Source organism: Lissotriton helveticus, chromosome 1_1 (assembly GCF_964261635.1).
Source record: "Lissotriton helveticus chromosome 1_1, aLisHel1.1, whole genome shotgun sequence".
Taxonomy (NCBI): domain Eukaryota; kingdom Metazoa; phylum Chordata; class Amphibia; order Caudata; family Salamandridae; genus Lissotriton; species Lissotriton helveticus.
In genome coordinates this window covers 2,124,411,720-2,124,424,727 of record NC_136057.1, presented here as the reverse complement: position 1 = coordinate 2,124,424,727, position 13,008 = coordinate 2,124,411,720, and the positions used below count along the sequence as shown (strand labels likewise).

The 13,008-nt window shown below is 40.9% G+C and overlaps 1 protein-coding gene across 3 annotated transcripts in view; it reads right to left on the bottom strand.

Moving 5' to 3' along the window:
- The window catches only part of LOC144776629 (uncharacterized), a 125,827-nt gene extending 113,336 nt beyond the window's left edge, over positions 1-12,491 (bottom strand). For 2 of the 3 annotated variants that reach the window (XR_013600590.1, XM_078659276.1), the window contains exon 1: positions 12,202-12,491. Coding sequence is in view for 1 of the 3 variants with exons in the window: in XM_078659276.1 (XP_078515402.1) it covers positions 12,202-12,214 (13 nt within the window). In the remaining 2 variants the exon portion in view is untranslated. Of the gene's footprint in view, positions 1-12,053 lie in introns of all 3 variants that reach the window. The other variant, XR_013600589.1, reaches the window with a different exon arrangement.
- Between the last annotated feature and the right edge of the window lie 517 nt (positions 12,492-13,008).

Sequence of the window (13,008 nt, the reverse complement as noted above, 5' to 3'; positions counted from 1 at the left end):
ACACAGTAGTTGCAGTGTGCACTTACATAATATGAACCGACAAAGGTATTTAGATTTCAGTATTACCGCCCTCACACTGCCCACCATCCTAATGTGGCGGGCGGAAAATGTGGTTCCGATGGCGTGGAGACCGCCACCGACAGCCGGTTGGTGGCGGTCGCATGCCATCGTAATGACCCCTATGTTTCCAAGGCTCAACTAATAGTGATATTAGTTGGTCTGAAGAAATATATTCAAATTACAGTTGATGAAATATGGAAAGGTGATAAAAGGTAAGCCTGGGCGGAGTATGCAGAGTTCTGCTACGCGGAACTCCATGAAGTGCAAAAAAAACCTCTGCCACGCTATGCCGAGCTCCGCAAGTGGTGGAGTGCGTTGGATAAATGTTGTTCACAGTGATTTTCAGTGCCAGGTGCTTGTCTGCACTGTGCAATCATCGTGAATGGCACCATGCACAGTGTAAGTGGGCGCTACTTTCTTTCATGCCGCTCAAGTAGGTTTTTACTCGAGCTGCAGCTTTCTCAACGCAAACGTACAGTTTCTCAACGCGAGCGGTTGGAGCATACATAACCACTCACAATGAGAATTCTGACCCCCTGCGATGAGAAATCTCGCCAGGAGGTTGATTTTCATTTGTGCTTGCCAACTTGATGTGACGACCGAGAGCTCCGCGTAACGTGGAGTGTGGAAATCTCCACAAACTCTGTGAGCAGAGCGGATTTCACCGCCCAGACTTACTAAAAAGCATTGTGAATACATTTCTTTTTTATTTTATCTAGGGCAAAAGCTTGAGACTGGCTAGTTTAAAAAAATATTGTTACACTATTTATTAATAATGTAAGTTGATCTACCACTTTTCCTTTCTTGGAAGCACTGCATATGTTGGTACTAACTGTTGTAACGCAATAAGGGCCATAAGTGACACTTTTTTTATATCTCTGTTATTTAAAGTGTTATGATATATTATAGTCATTTTTAGCAAAGAGTAAATGATTACTACTACTGCCACTTTAAAGGAAGATAAAAAGTGCCCTGATACCCAAGACTAGGAGCTGCCATGCGTGGCTTGTATGATCTTTATGCTGATTTTCCATACCTTCTCTAATCCCTCTGAACCAATATTAAACCCCTTAAATACTAAATTTAGTATAGCACCAATCAAACACCAAGGAACCCAAGCGGCCCTACCTTGAACATGAACAGTGGGTAACAAGCACTAAAATTAGGGGAGGGAGCAATTATCCTAGACAATATGAAATCACATCACACCATCAAAGTAATGTCAGAACGCTTTCTACCATTCACTTAAATAGGAAAATATCTATTTCCTGGTAACAGCCGAAGTTCAAACTTTCCTAGATATAAGTATTGTAAATGTATGTACATATAAGTGTAGTTTCAAAATCCTGTTATGTAAAATGCACATTAATTTCCATCAGTTGTTTTACCATCACTGCAAAGTAGCAGTCAATGTAAGAGAAAATGCATGAGCTTACATTCCCAAAATTATGCATGCATTATAGCTGATCATACCTGCCATGCAATGAAATAGACATTAAAAATGCAAAACATGTTTAATAAGCTAAGCACTGTTATGCTATAATTATTTGTATGTGGCTCTCACGAATCACTATCGTTAATGAAGTTTGATGTCAAATGCATGCATTTGTGTGAAGAGAGAAGTTTTTCATCCACTGAACAAAGGTTTATAATACGTTCTGGTTTTATCAGTGCTCTGAAGTGTCTTAAACATTTGTGAGCACTATATAAAACTCAGAAAATAAATTATATATTATAAATGTGAATGAAATGTTTACCTGGGGTGAAATCACATGTATATGCCCGCATTTTAGGGGTATGACTTCATCTTTTAAGTCATGCAGAGGGCCTCGTTACTAGTGCTTGGTAATCTCAATGAAGCTGGCAACTGAGCTACCGGCCGCAATGGAATTACAACTGACAGTGTTTCACACAGTGATGTCTGCAAATCTGTGTCAAACACCGGGGACAAACATGGGGGAATTGATCCAGAAAAAATGATTCTCTGATATTTCCATAAAAACATGTAACTCTTGTTATTTTTAAACTCTGAGGATTACCAGGACCCCAGGTAAAATTAATTTAGAGGCAGGGAAATAACAGTTATTATCTCCTGACACTCATAATGAGGCCCAAAGTGCCAAGATTTTCAAACAAAAAGAAGTAAATACTTGATTGGTTCATTCAAACGGTGCTTTTTCCTATTAGTGCAACAAAGATTGTCAGTGTACATGTTTAAAGTGGAAATTGCTAACATTCTTAAGTGCCAAGTTAGCTTCAGTCACCGATTTCACCTCAGTAGTTAAGAAGAGCACAGGCCAGACATATAAACTTCAAGTAGCAGCAGTCTCTGGGACAGAATGTACATGCATGTAATACACTGTATGTCAGCTTTCCTGTGTTCAGCGTTTGTTTTCAGGGTATTTCAGTGGTGTATTTGCAGTAAGTTATTGAATCAATGTTTATCAGTGTTTATTCAGCTACCTAACTCCAAATTAAACATCAACCTTTGTTCCAGTGTTTACAAAAACATTTAAACATGTTGCTTTTTTGCACTGTATGCTGTAACTCACATATTTAATGTGAATGAGACATATTGCAGGGTATGTAGTGTCTTCCATTGTCAGTGGGTCAAATTAACTTATGGTACACTGTGCTGAGTTTAGAGATCTGTCTGTTGAATTTTCACTAACACTCGCAAACTGTTTCACATGCCTGCGCTGACATCTCATTATCTCTCACACTCACTCGGTCAGGACTCTGGTTTACAAAACTTGCATTTGATTAAGAAAAAAGAAAGGATAGTATTAAAACGTTTTTAATAAACAAAGTCCTGGACAGAGTTGTTGGTCATTCACTTACTTCTCATTGAATATTATGACATTGGAATGGTGGTCAATTCTGCTAACACCATAGTACCTTGAGGAACTTGTAGCCCTGCATTGCAAAATATATGAAAACCAATGCTTTCACCATGTGGGGCACTTTCTACACTCTTTGTCTGATTACATGAAAGTCCTGTTGCTGCTATTGTCTGGACTTTCGGAGCTATAAAGTGTCTTAGTTTAAGTCAAAAGGAACTTTTTAACTGACATCATGTTGTATTCAAGGGCTTGAAATATTGTCAATAACATTGTAATTATAGGCTCAAAAACGAAAGCAGTAATGTCACACACATCTGGTTAAAAAGCTACGAATATCTGACCGTGTTATTCATAACAATGGGACACCTCGCAGTATTTTGAATAGTCAGGTATAATGCCTTCACCCTTGTCCTATGCATAAACAAAAGGGGTATACCCAAATCACCCTCCTATACCTGGGTATGGGACGTAGTCGCATACAAAATTAAATTGGTATGAAGGAGAAAATACAAGAATATATTTTTCTGAGTAGAGCACATTAATTACCCTCTCCAAAGTTGTGTTATCCTTAACTTACAAATCACAATGTATTTACAACACACATAAACAATGGCACCTAATCAATGAAGAAGACAAGAAATTACATACACAAAAATGTACGTACACCCTTGTCCGATGCATATGTTGACAACACACTAAACATAGGTACCTGCCTCTACACCATGCACTGAATGTTTGAAGCAAGCCTGGGGCAGTTTGGTGGTTGACATGCTACTAATAACAACTTGTGATCTAAGGGGGCTGATGTATCAAAGGCTTTTACCTTTTCTATGTCTGTGGGACATATGGAAATTTTGATAATACTTATTGGCCAAGATACGTACGACAATAAACAATCAAAGAGTGTCTTATGGTTGTAATTAAACCACATTCGGGAGCAACAAAAAGAAAGAACGGCCACACTTAGGACGTTTAAGAAAAGCCCTCACTCACCACCTGGTGATGACATGCTTCATCATCGGGCTCCACCAAGGAGACCGAGTGTCTCCTTGGTGTGCTATAACGCCAGATCTTACTGCGGAGCAGGTTAGTGAGAGTTAGGGCGTGTTGGTGCAAACTAAACTAGTGAGTGGTGAGGATATTAAAAAGGTCTGTAGTGTATCAAAAAGGAAATTTTATTCTATGACCACTAAAGACTTAGATTTAAAATCTATGTGTATGGAAGCAGTCCACAATTAGTTGAGTGGCAGTTTCCTAAATATCAGTCAACATGTTTCTTGCCATGAAACGGTGTAACTTTACCTGGCAATTCTTCAGGACTATTAAGGTGTATTAAACCCTGGCGGTATGAGCACGCTAAGGCCCACCCTTACCTAGGGACGTGAGAGTGAAAAATAAATAAAAACAGTGAAAAAAGTGCAAAAAATTAGGAAGAAAGAATTCTCTCCCTAATTACTCCTGGTTTAGGAGGCTTCGACTTTTCGATTTCTGCACCTATAAATAAAAGAGACGTGGACAAACATATAGAACATGACATACATTTAGTACTGTTCCCATGGTTTCCGTGATTATAAAGTGCTCCAAAAGTGGTTCAGAGACAGTAGTGGCGAATTGTAATCATACAGTTATCACCACCTTAGTCCCTGGGTTTAGCTACTATCCAGAGGGAAGTGCTATGTGCTATTCGTGATACGAGCTATGTTGTAAGTTGCATAAAAACGGAGGTTTTCACTTCCGATTGGCGATCAAATTAATGGTACAGATCGATCGCATGAATTAAGTAAATTAAAATGTCTCACTTAGTTGGTGTTAGGGAAGAACACCATGGGTCACAGGAGGGGGGTGGGAACGTAATTGGCACACCCTGCGCGTTTGTCAGAGAAAGGAGAGATACATACAACGAGTCATTAGCTTTTTGAATCGGTACTTAGCTTAGCGACCAGCCGATCGTGGAATCGTTAAAACTACTCACGCCCTCGACGCTCGGCACCCTCAGTGTACCTGCATCACCCTCTACTGGACCCCGAAGATGTTGATACGGGGCCCAGACACCGTATATATGAAAGCGGTGGTGAGGAGCGAGTCGTTTCCGGGATGGGCGTGGTCAAGGGAGGGGTTATGGGTGACGCCCAGAAATGAGTCAGTAATCCTGCAGTGACGTTGGAGTCACATGATTGGTTGATAGTTGCTCAGCAACCATGAGCGTCCTGGTGTGATATCGGTAAAGCCGGCAAAGATAGAGTAATGAGCCATGGATCGCGGATTGTGACTTTCCCTAGAGGAGGCTCAGAAGAGGTAGTTATGTGAATATACAACCGCGGACACAACGCAGGTTTGAATGATGAACTACCGTGGAATGCTGTGATCAAATAGTCACTTTGTGAGTCCTACAGCTGATGACGCCAACCTGGTACGCTTTGTTTGCGATCCCAGACATGAACCGCCACCTTCAGCCGTTTCGTGTATCCCCCATAACTGAACCCACTAAAACAAGCTTAGAGTCGGTCCATGGTTGGACTCTTCATTTCAACAATATATTTAACCGCCAACTACTAGCAACCCATAATCAAAATAATATCTCTTGCTGTGCAAAGTGAGAACGCTCCTCATTTTTGTGGAATATCACAAGCGGGACACTTGTGTGGTAGGCTGTCTTGTTTCTCATAATATCAGTAATAGCGAGCCACTGTATTGCCAGTACGTCTGTAAACTACCACGCCTGAGCCTCTTCTCGAGCGGTTTTTAATTCGCGACTCATGGCTTAAACTGCGTTGTGTCCGCGGTTGTATATTCACATAACTACCTCTTCTGAGCCTCCTCTAGGGAAAGTCACATTCCGCGATCCATGGCTCATTACTCTATCTTTGCTGGCTTTACCTATATCACACCAGGACGCTCATGGTTGCTGAGCAACTATCAACCAATCATGTAACTCCAATGTCACTGCAGGATTACTGACTCATTTCTGGGCATCACCCATAACCCCTCCCTTGACCACGCCCATCCCACAAACGACTCGCTCCTCGCCCCCGCTTTCATATATACGGTGTCTGGGCCCCGTATCAACATCTTCGGGGTCCAGTAGAGGGTGATGCAGGTACACAGAGGGTGCCGAGCGTCGAGGGCGTGAGTAGTTCTAATGATTCCACGATCGGCTGGTCGCTAAGCTAAGTACCGATTCTAAAAGCTAATGACTCGTTGTATGTATCTCTCCTTTCTCTGACAAATGCGCAGGGTGTGCCAATTACGTTCCCACCTTCCTCCTGTGACCCATGGTGTTCTTCCCTAACACCAACTAAGTGAGACATTTTAATTTACTTAATTCATGCGATCGATCTGTACCATTAATTTGATCGCCAATGGGAAGTGAAAACCTCCGTTTTTATGCAACTTACAACATAGCTCGTATCACGAATAGCACATAGCACTTCCCTCTGCATAGTAGCTAAACCCAGGGACTAAGGTGGTGATAACTGTATGATTACAATTCGCCACTACTGTCTCTGAACCACTTTTGGAGCACTTTATGATCACGGAAACCATTGGAACAGTACTAAATGTATGTCATGTTCTATATGTTTGTCCACGTCTCTTTTATTTACAGGTGCAGAAACCGAAAAGTCGAAGCCTCCTAAACCAGGAGTAATTAGGGAGAGAATTCTTTCTTCCTAATTTTTTGCACTTTTTTCACTGTTTTTATTTATTTTTCACTCTCACGTCCCTAGGTAAGGGTGGGCCTTAGCGTGCTCATACCGCCAGGGTTTAATACACCTTAATAGTCCTGAAGAATTGCCAGGTAAAGTTACACCGTTTCACTGCAAGAAACATGTTGACTGATATTTAGGAAACTGCCACTCAACTAATTGTGGACTGCTTCCATACACATAGATTTTAAATCTAAGTCTTTAGTGGTCATAGAATAAAATTTCCTTTTTGATACACTACAGACCTTTTTAATATCCTCACCACTCACTAGTTTAGTTTGCACCAACACGGCCTAACTCTCACTAACCTGCTCCGCAGTAAGATCTGGCATTGTAGCACACCAAGGAGACACTCGGTCTCCTTGGTGGAGCCCGATGATGAAGCATGTCATCACCAAGTGGTGAGTGAGGGCTTTTCTTAAACGTCCTAAGTGTGGCCGTTCTTTCTTTTTGTTTCTCCCGAATGTGGTTTAATTACAACCATAAGACACTCTTTGATTGTTTATTGACTATAACCGGGGAATAAGAGTGTCAGCCCACTCTCCCTACCCCTCTTCTTGTTGATTGGTGGCAAGATACGTACGAGCCAGCCATTTCATCAATCAGTGGAAGAATTAAACGCTACCAAATTCTCAAATATGATTCTAATACTCCCATATTGTGTACAATGTATAAATAATGACATCAGACATAAAAACGTGCTTCTAAACCCTGCATTGTTTATCCAAGCACACACAACCGGAAGACAAAAAAGTAAAAAGAAATAACATTTTAGTGGGACCCATAAAGAATAAAATGCAAGAAGTCTAATCTTAATGAAAGGTTCTTTCTGCTGCCTTAAATAACAAATTAACATTGTGTTGATCCCTTGTGTGCAATGCAAGAAACACCATTCGAGCAGATTACACAGAGAGTAAGCAGAAGCCCTTGGTTCCCAGATAATCTAGCTCACCTGAACTCTGTACCCCAGAGTCTCCAGCCCATGTTGTTGCAGGCACTTCACTACCAGGGCAGATCCATCCCACCAAATAGAGAAATGAAAAGTCAAAAAACCCCTGGCTGCCAGATTGGGATTGGGTGCAACATAAATCCAGCTAATTAACTACTGCTGGGGAGGCTGGGGTGGGTGTTTTTTAAGGTGTTTATTTAAAGCTCGTCGGGGCCACAATATTATAGCGAGTTAGATTTATAATTCATTATAACGCCATTTCAACAATATAGCTATGCTCTCAACTCACAATCCTACTGCAAGTCAAAGCATACATAAGTTGCATTTCAAAAATGATTTACATTAAGACTGTTTGCCTCCAAACAGCACCCAAAGCAGCCCAAGCACAGACAAAAAGGGCCTAAGCACTGCCAAAAATAGGCCTTTCTGGCAGTGCCAGAGTGTCTAATAGGCCAATTCATCCTTGGGCATATGTGATCTAATTTCTCTTGATCAATGATGAGCTGGTTAGTAGAGTGAAGTGTGACGCTTGGTCGAGCTGCATTGCATTTGGATAATACTTCTAGGACTGTGATACCACCATTGATGTATGAAAGGAAGAGTGGTTGGACTGCTGAATTGAATTCTTGTGGAATGAAGGGCTTGACTTTATCCAGTAGAAGCAGTTAGTATGAGGCACATTTATAAACGTTCGGCATGCAATTACGTGAATCGAGCTGTTAATCCAGATAAAAGCCCAGTGACTTTAACCTTCACATCCATATACATAGGACTTGTGAAGCTGGAGTTTGACTGTGCACCTGGCTGGAATTTTCAGGGGGAGAGGGGTTTGCAAATATCTTGCATGACTGTTTGTATATTCAGTATAGGCCATGTGCAGTGAGGGTGGCCACTTGAAGAAAGTGTTGCAAATGCAAAATTTTGAATATGATCAAATAAATCCATGAAATTCCCTGAATCAAACGAAGGTTAAAATGACATTAGAGTTAGGTGTAATGCAGCACACTTTAATGCATAAAACACTGAGAAACTCACTGAAAACAGCAAGGCTTAACGTGATGCTATAGTTAGCTGTTAAAATAAAACAATGACTTAAACTTTAAAAAAAAAACGACTGAAATTTGCCAATTAAGGTTTAGTCAATATACATTGAACCCATGTCATGCACTGCTTATAATCTCACATATTGCATCCCTCATGGCATGTTAAAATACATCATTGTCTTTATCATTTGAGATACATCACTGGTGACATCTCAAATGACATCATTAATGACATCACTGATGACCTCATCCATGATACTGTCATTCACAATACGCCCTTAATTAATTTTTTTTAAAAGAATGTTGGTCGTAAACGGCTACTAAAACCATGTACAGCATAGAATGACTATATGTGCATGTGTGGGTGCATTGTATGAAAATAACATAGGCCCAAGAGTCAAGTGTAGATGCGTGTGATGAAAGTTATATATTGCACATTTTACCTACCGGTAAAGTTTCGCATATACACACACATTTCAACGCACACACAAGACACATCAGACATGCATTTTGCCCTCATTCTGAAGACCTCTCTCAATCACTTGCCTAGTCATTTATGAAAAGAAAGGAAATAACTTTGGAAAAGTGAAAAAGATTGATGAAGGCCGGATTGCAACCTTTTAAAGAAAAGAACTCCTCTTCACATCTGTAATTAGACAAACTGCAAAAGTATTTGCTGTAATGGTAATGCCTTATTCTTATGAAAAAGCAAAAAGGGCTCATGTTGAAATTTAGTAGTCTTTGTACAGGGAGTAAAATAATTCGCCCTAGCCTTTCCTTTATATTATCCACAGCAACGCAAAGAAAGAAGCACACACAGGCTTGAAATCCCAAACCGAGCGCCAGAAATGCAAGGCAGTTTTTGACCTATGCCCATTTATGTCCAAGCTTGACCTGTCTGCAGTAATTAAGATCCCAGTGGATGCAGTTTAAATAGTCTGAATGCAATCCTCAGCTCGATGGGGAGTCTGTGGAGAAGGCTTTCAAGAAATCAGGAAGGGAGCCTCGACCAGCTACCATAATGTACACTTGGGAGTAAATGGATCTTTGTTCAGGCAGGAAATGAATGCATCTGCATAGCCAGACCTACAGTTCCAGAGTATGGGAAAAGACTAGAGTCATAATTTAAAGGTTGGTGGCCAATATTTGAGTTTCACTCCCCGGGAGAAGAACGGAATGTTGCTTCTGCCAGCACAAATATGGGTATTGTTAAACCGAACCTGAAAAAGAGGTACCCTGTCCTGAGGTGCTGTCAATTCCCAGTGGATCAGTTACAATGTCTAACACACTATTGATGCCATCGGAACATGTGGCATTGGAGGCTTCTCTAATAGGCCAGGTGTGCCGCCACCATTTTGGTTGCCTTCATGGCCACAAGATGACTGTTCGTGATGAAAGAGTCGGATGTGGATCTGTCATTCTTAACATTGACTTCTAACTCCCTCTAAATCAGGTGGTGTAACAATAACAAAGAGGGAAGTGAATGAAACATCCACCATTTTTTGAAGTGTTCATTTACCACTCTCATCTGATAAAGGCTTTCAATACATGGAAAAAAGAGGCCAAAACAGTTTCCCGTTTATAGGAAAGATGTAGCTACATCTGAAAGAGATATGAGTAGATATGTACACAGTCTGACATCCAATGAGCTAAAAAAGCCAATGTCATGACTAGATGGTTGCCACTGAATACATTTAAAAGACAAATTATTTCAAAGAATGTAGTTGGAATTTTTCTGGTGAAAATACATTATGGGCCCCGAATAAGTAGTAGTGGATCCCCTGGCAAGATACCACTCTGCCTGATCACGAATGGCCTGGTTTTCTTGGGTGCAGAAACACCAGTCCCAGTGTCAATGGCCTGAAATTCCGGCCGGTAAAATTCCATGAAGCTTTGGCTGCAGCAGCAGTCAATCCTCATCGCTTGGTCCGTGCTAAAAAAAAATCTATGACAAAGGCAGTCTGTGCAGTGCTCCCCACTGACAAAACTATACTTAGCTTTCCCTGCTTTAACCACACAGCCCACCTCCCTCACCCTGCAGGGACGTCACTGCACGCATTTACCACCTGCTCTTCAGAAAAGGCAATACCATCCAGAAATTCAGCAGACTAATTCTGAGTCTACACAGTTAGTCCCCATTCCAATGCATCTAACTCATAATAAGTGGAATTCCATGATGAAATACAGTCCGGTAATAGTAATTCCAGAGGCTGGGAATCTCATAACAGATTTCCAACTAACTCACAATCAAGTCCATTGGAAAAGCATGTGTGTAATTAATCTTTACACATTATCTTGCATGATGAGCGATTTGCTTCCTTTGTTGTCAGCAATGGTCATTTTCCATTTGGTTGCTGTTCTCACTGGCAGGTTCTGCATGCCCACGAGAGGGAAGGGCTTGGAGACACATGCTCTGACCTTATTCACAACTCCTTCACCTTTCTTCCCTCATTAACTACAGAATATCGACGATATTTGCAGGTGCGAGTATTATCTTACTCTCATTTACGCATACACTTGCTTCTTCGTTTCATTATGGTTACCTTTGGCTTCTTCGAGGCATATGGACATGGGTGCCACGTGGGATGAATCTCCAAGAAATATCAACCTGTTATTGTTTTAATTTCTGAAGTTGCTATAAGTCTGATTTGTTTTCGAAGTAGAGATGATTCATGTTTACATAGATGTGATCTACAGGCTTAATAAACCTGCTATCTTATACCTATGCGGTATGGACTTTGACATGTTCAAGTCGCCAGGGTGAAGAATACGCTAGCCCCAGGCCCTTCACAGAGAAGGAGGCTCGGCCTTTCGTTGTGTTGCGATGGAATAGTGCACCTGTTCCACACGTTGTGTATCACGCCGCAGTGAGATGCTTGTGCACCCACCCGTAAACAGCACCGTTATCATCCTCATCATTTTTATGCTATTATCTGTTTACATCAATACAGATGGCTTAAGTAGAACATCACTCCTTGATTTCGTGTGGAGAAATAATAAAATAAGTTGGTGTTGGAGCAGGTCTGAAAGAAGTGAAACCAGCAGTTCTGGAAATAAGGAACCTACAAAAATGTGCAAAGCAAGCAGTGATGTGAAAATACCATAATTAGCAGGAGTTGTAGCACGACCAATAATATCAATGTTTGAGAATAGCAATTACAGCAATGATAATGTTATTGCTGGTCGACAAATATATTATTATTATTATTATTGTTTATGTTATATTAGTAATACTAGTGATAATAATAATAGTGCTCATAAAATACATTATTATTTTACTGCTGCAATTCCTTTTTGTACTATTATTTTCCGGCAGGAACAGAAGTGATAGTAGCATCCTAGTAATAATAATAAGAATCTAAGTTATAAATATCATATTATTTTAAACTCCTCTACCAGTGCCTAAGCCCTGACTCAAAGTTTGATATGTTGACGATAATTATAAGACACTGACCTATTGATTAATATCTCCGTGGTATTTTGTAAATCAATTGGGATCACTTCGTAAGCGTTTGCATCGAGTGGAGAGACACGCTGAAGAAAGAACGCAGCTTTGACAATTGCTGATAAAAATGCGGGGATTTCTGTTTTCTTTTCCTCACCTTCATATATCATTTAGTTCTTTGCATCTTGCCAATAATCCGACAGAGCGCATGGATCTAAACAACACCCTTGAAGCCGAAGATAAAGGTATAGTCACGCCTTTTTAAAGAATCTCTTTCATAGGCACGTTTCATGAACATCTCTACCCGTTCTCACACGCCGCAGCGTAATAAATGCTTTACTGACACTTCTGCCTTCCGCTGTGTGAGGCACGCTTTGTGATGAAAGCGCCATGTCCTATCATGAGCCTTGTCAGTACTATACAATGTTCATTATACGCATTTTAAATCCCTTTTCTACGCTTTAGAAGGATTGCCCGTCGTTCTTATAAAGCGCGGTTTTTACGTCGGTGCGCGCGTACGGCACGCCGCCTCCTCGCGCGCTCCGACGCCTGCTCGGCGCCGGACGCGGTATCGGCGCTTCCAGGCTGCTGCTGGGCTGGCAGCAGTCAGGGTTGAGTTTTTTTTCGGCACAGAGGGGAGGAAAATATGTAGGGCCATGAATCAATCTCGATAATGGGGAAGGCTGGCTGTAATAAATAATACAGTAACAACCCCAAACTAATGAGCTGTTGCTAAGGTACATTTCACAGGCTCATCCTCGATAGAAAAAGTCACTAATAATCCCTTGGTGTAATCAGATGATAAAGCTTTGCCATAAGGCAACACCTGTGCAATTAAAACTGCAGATTCTTTTGCACGTTTCATTAATTTCAGGATTTTGTAAAGACACAATTGACTACACTAATAATCTAGTCTACTTGACTCCATGTCTACTGGAAACAGGGTGTCTAATTACGTAAAGGT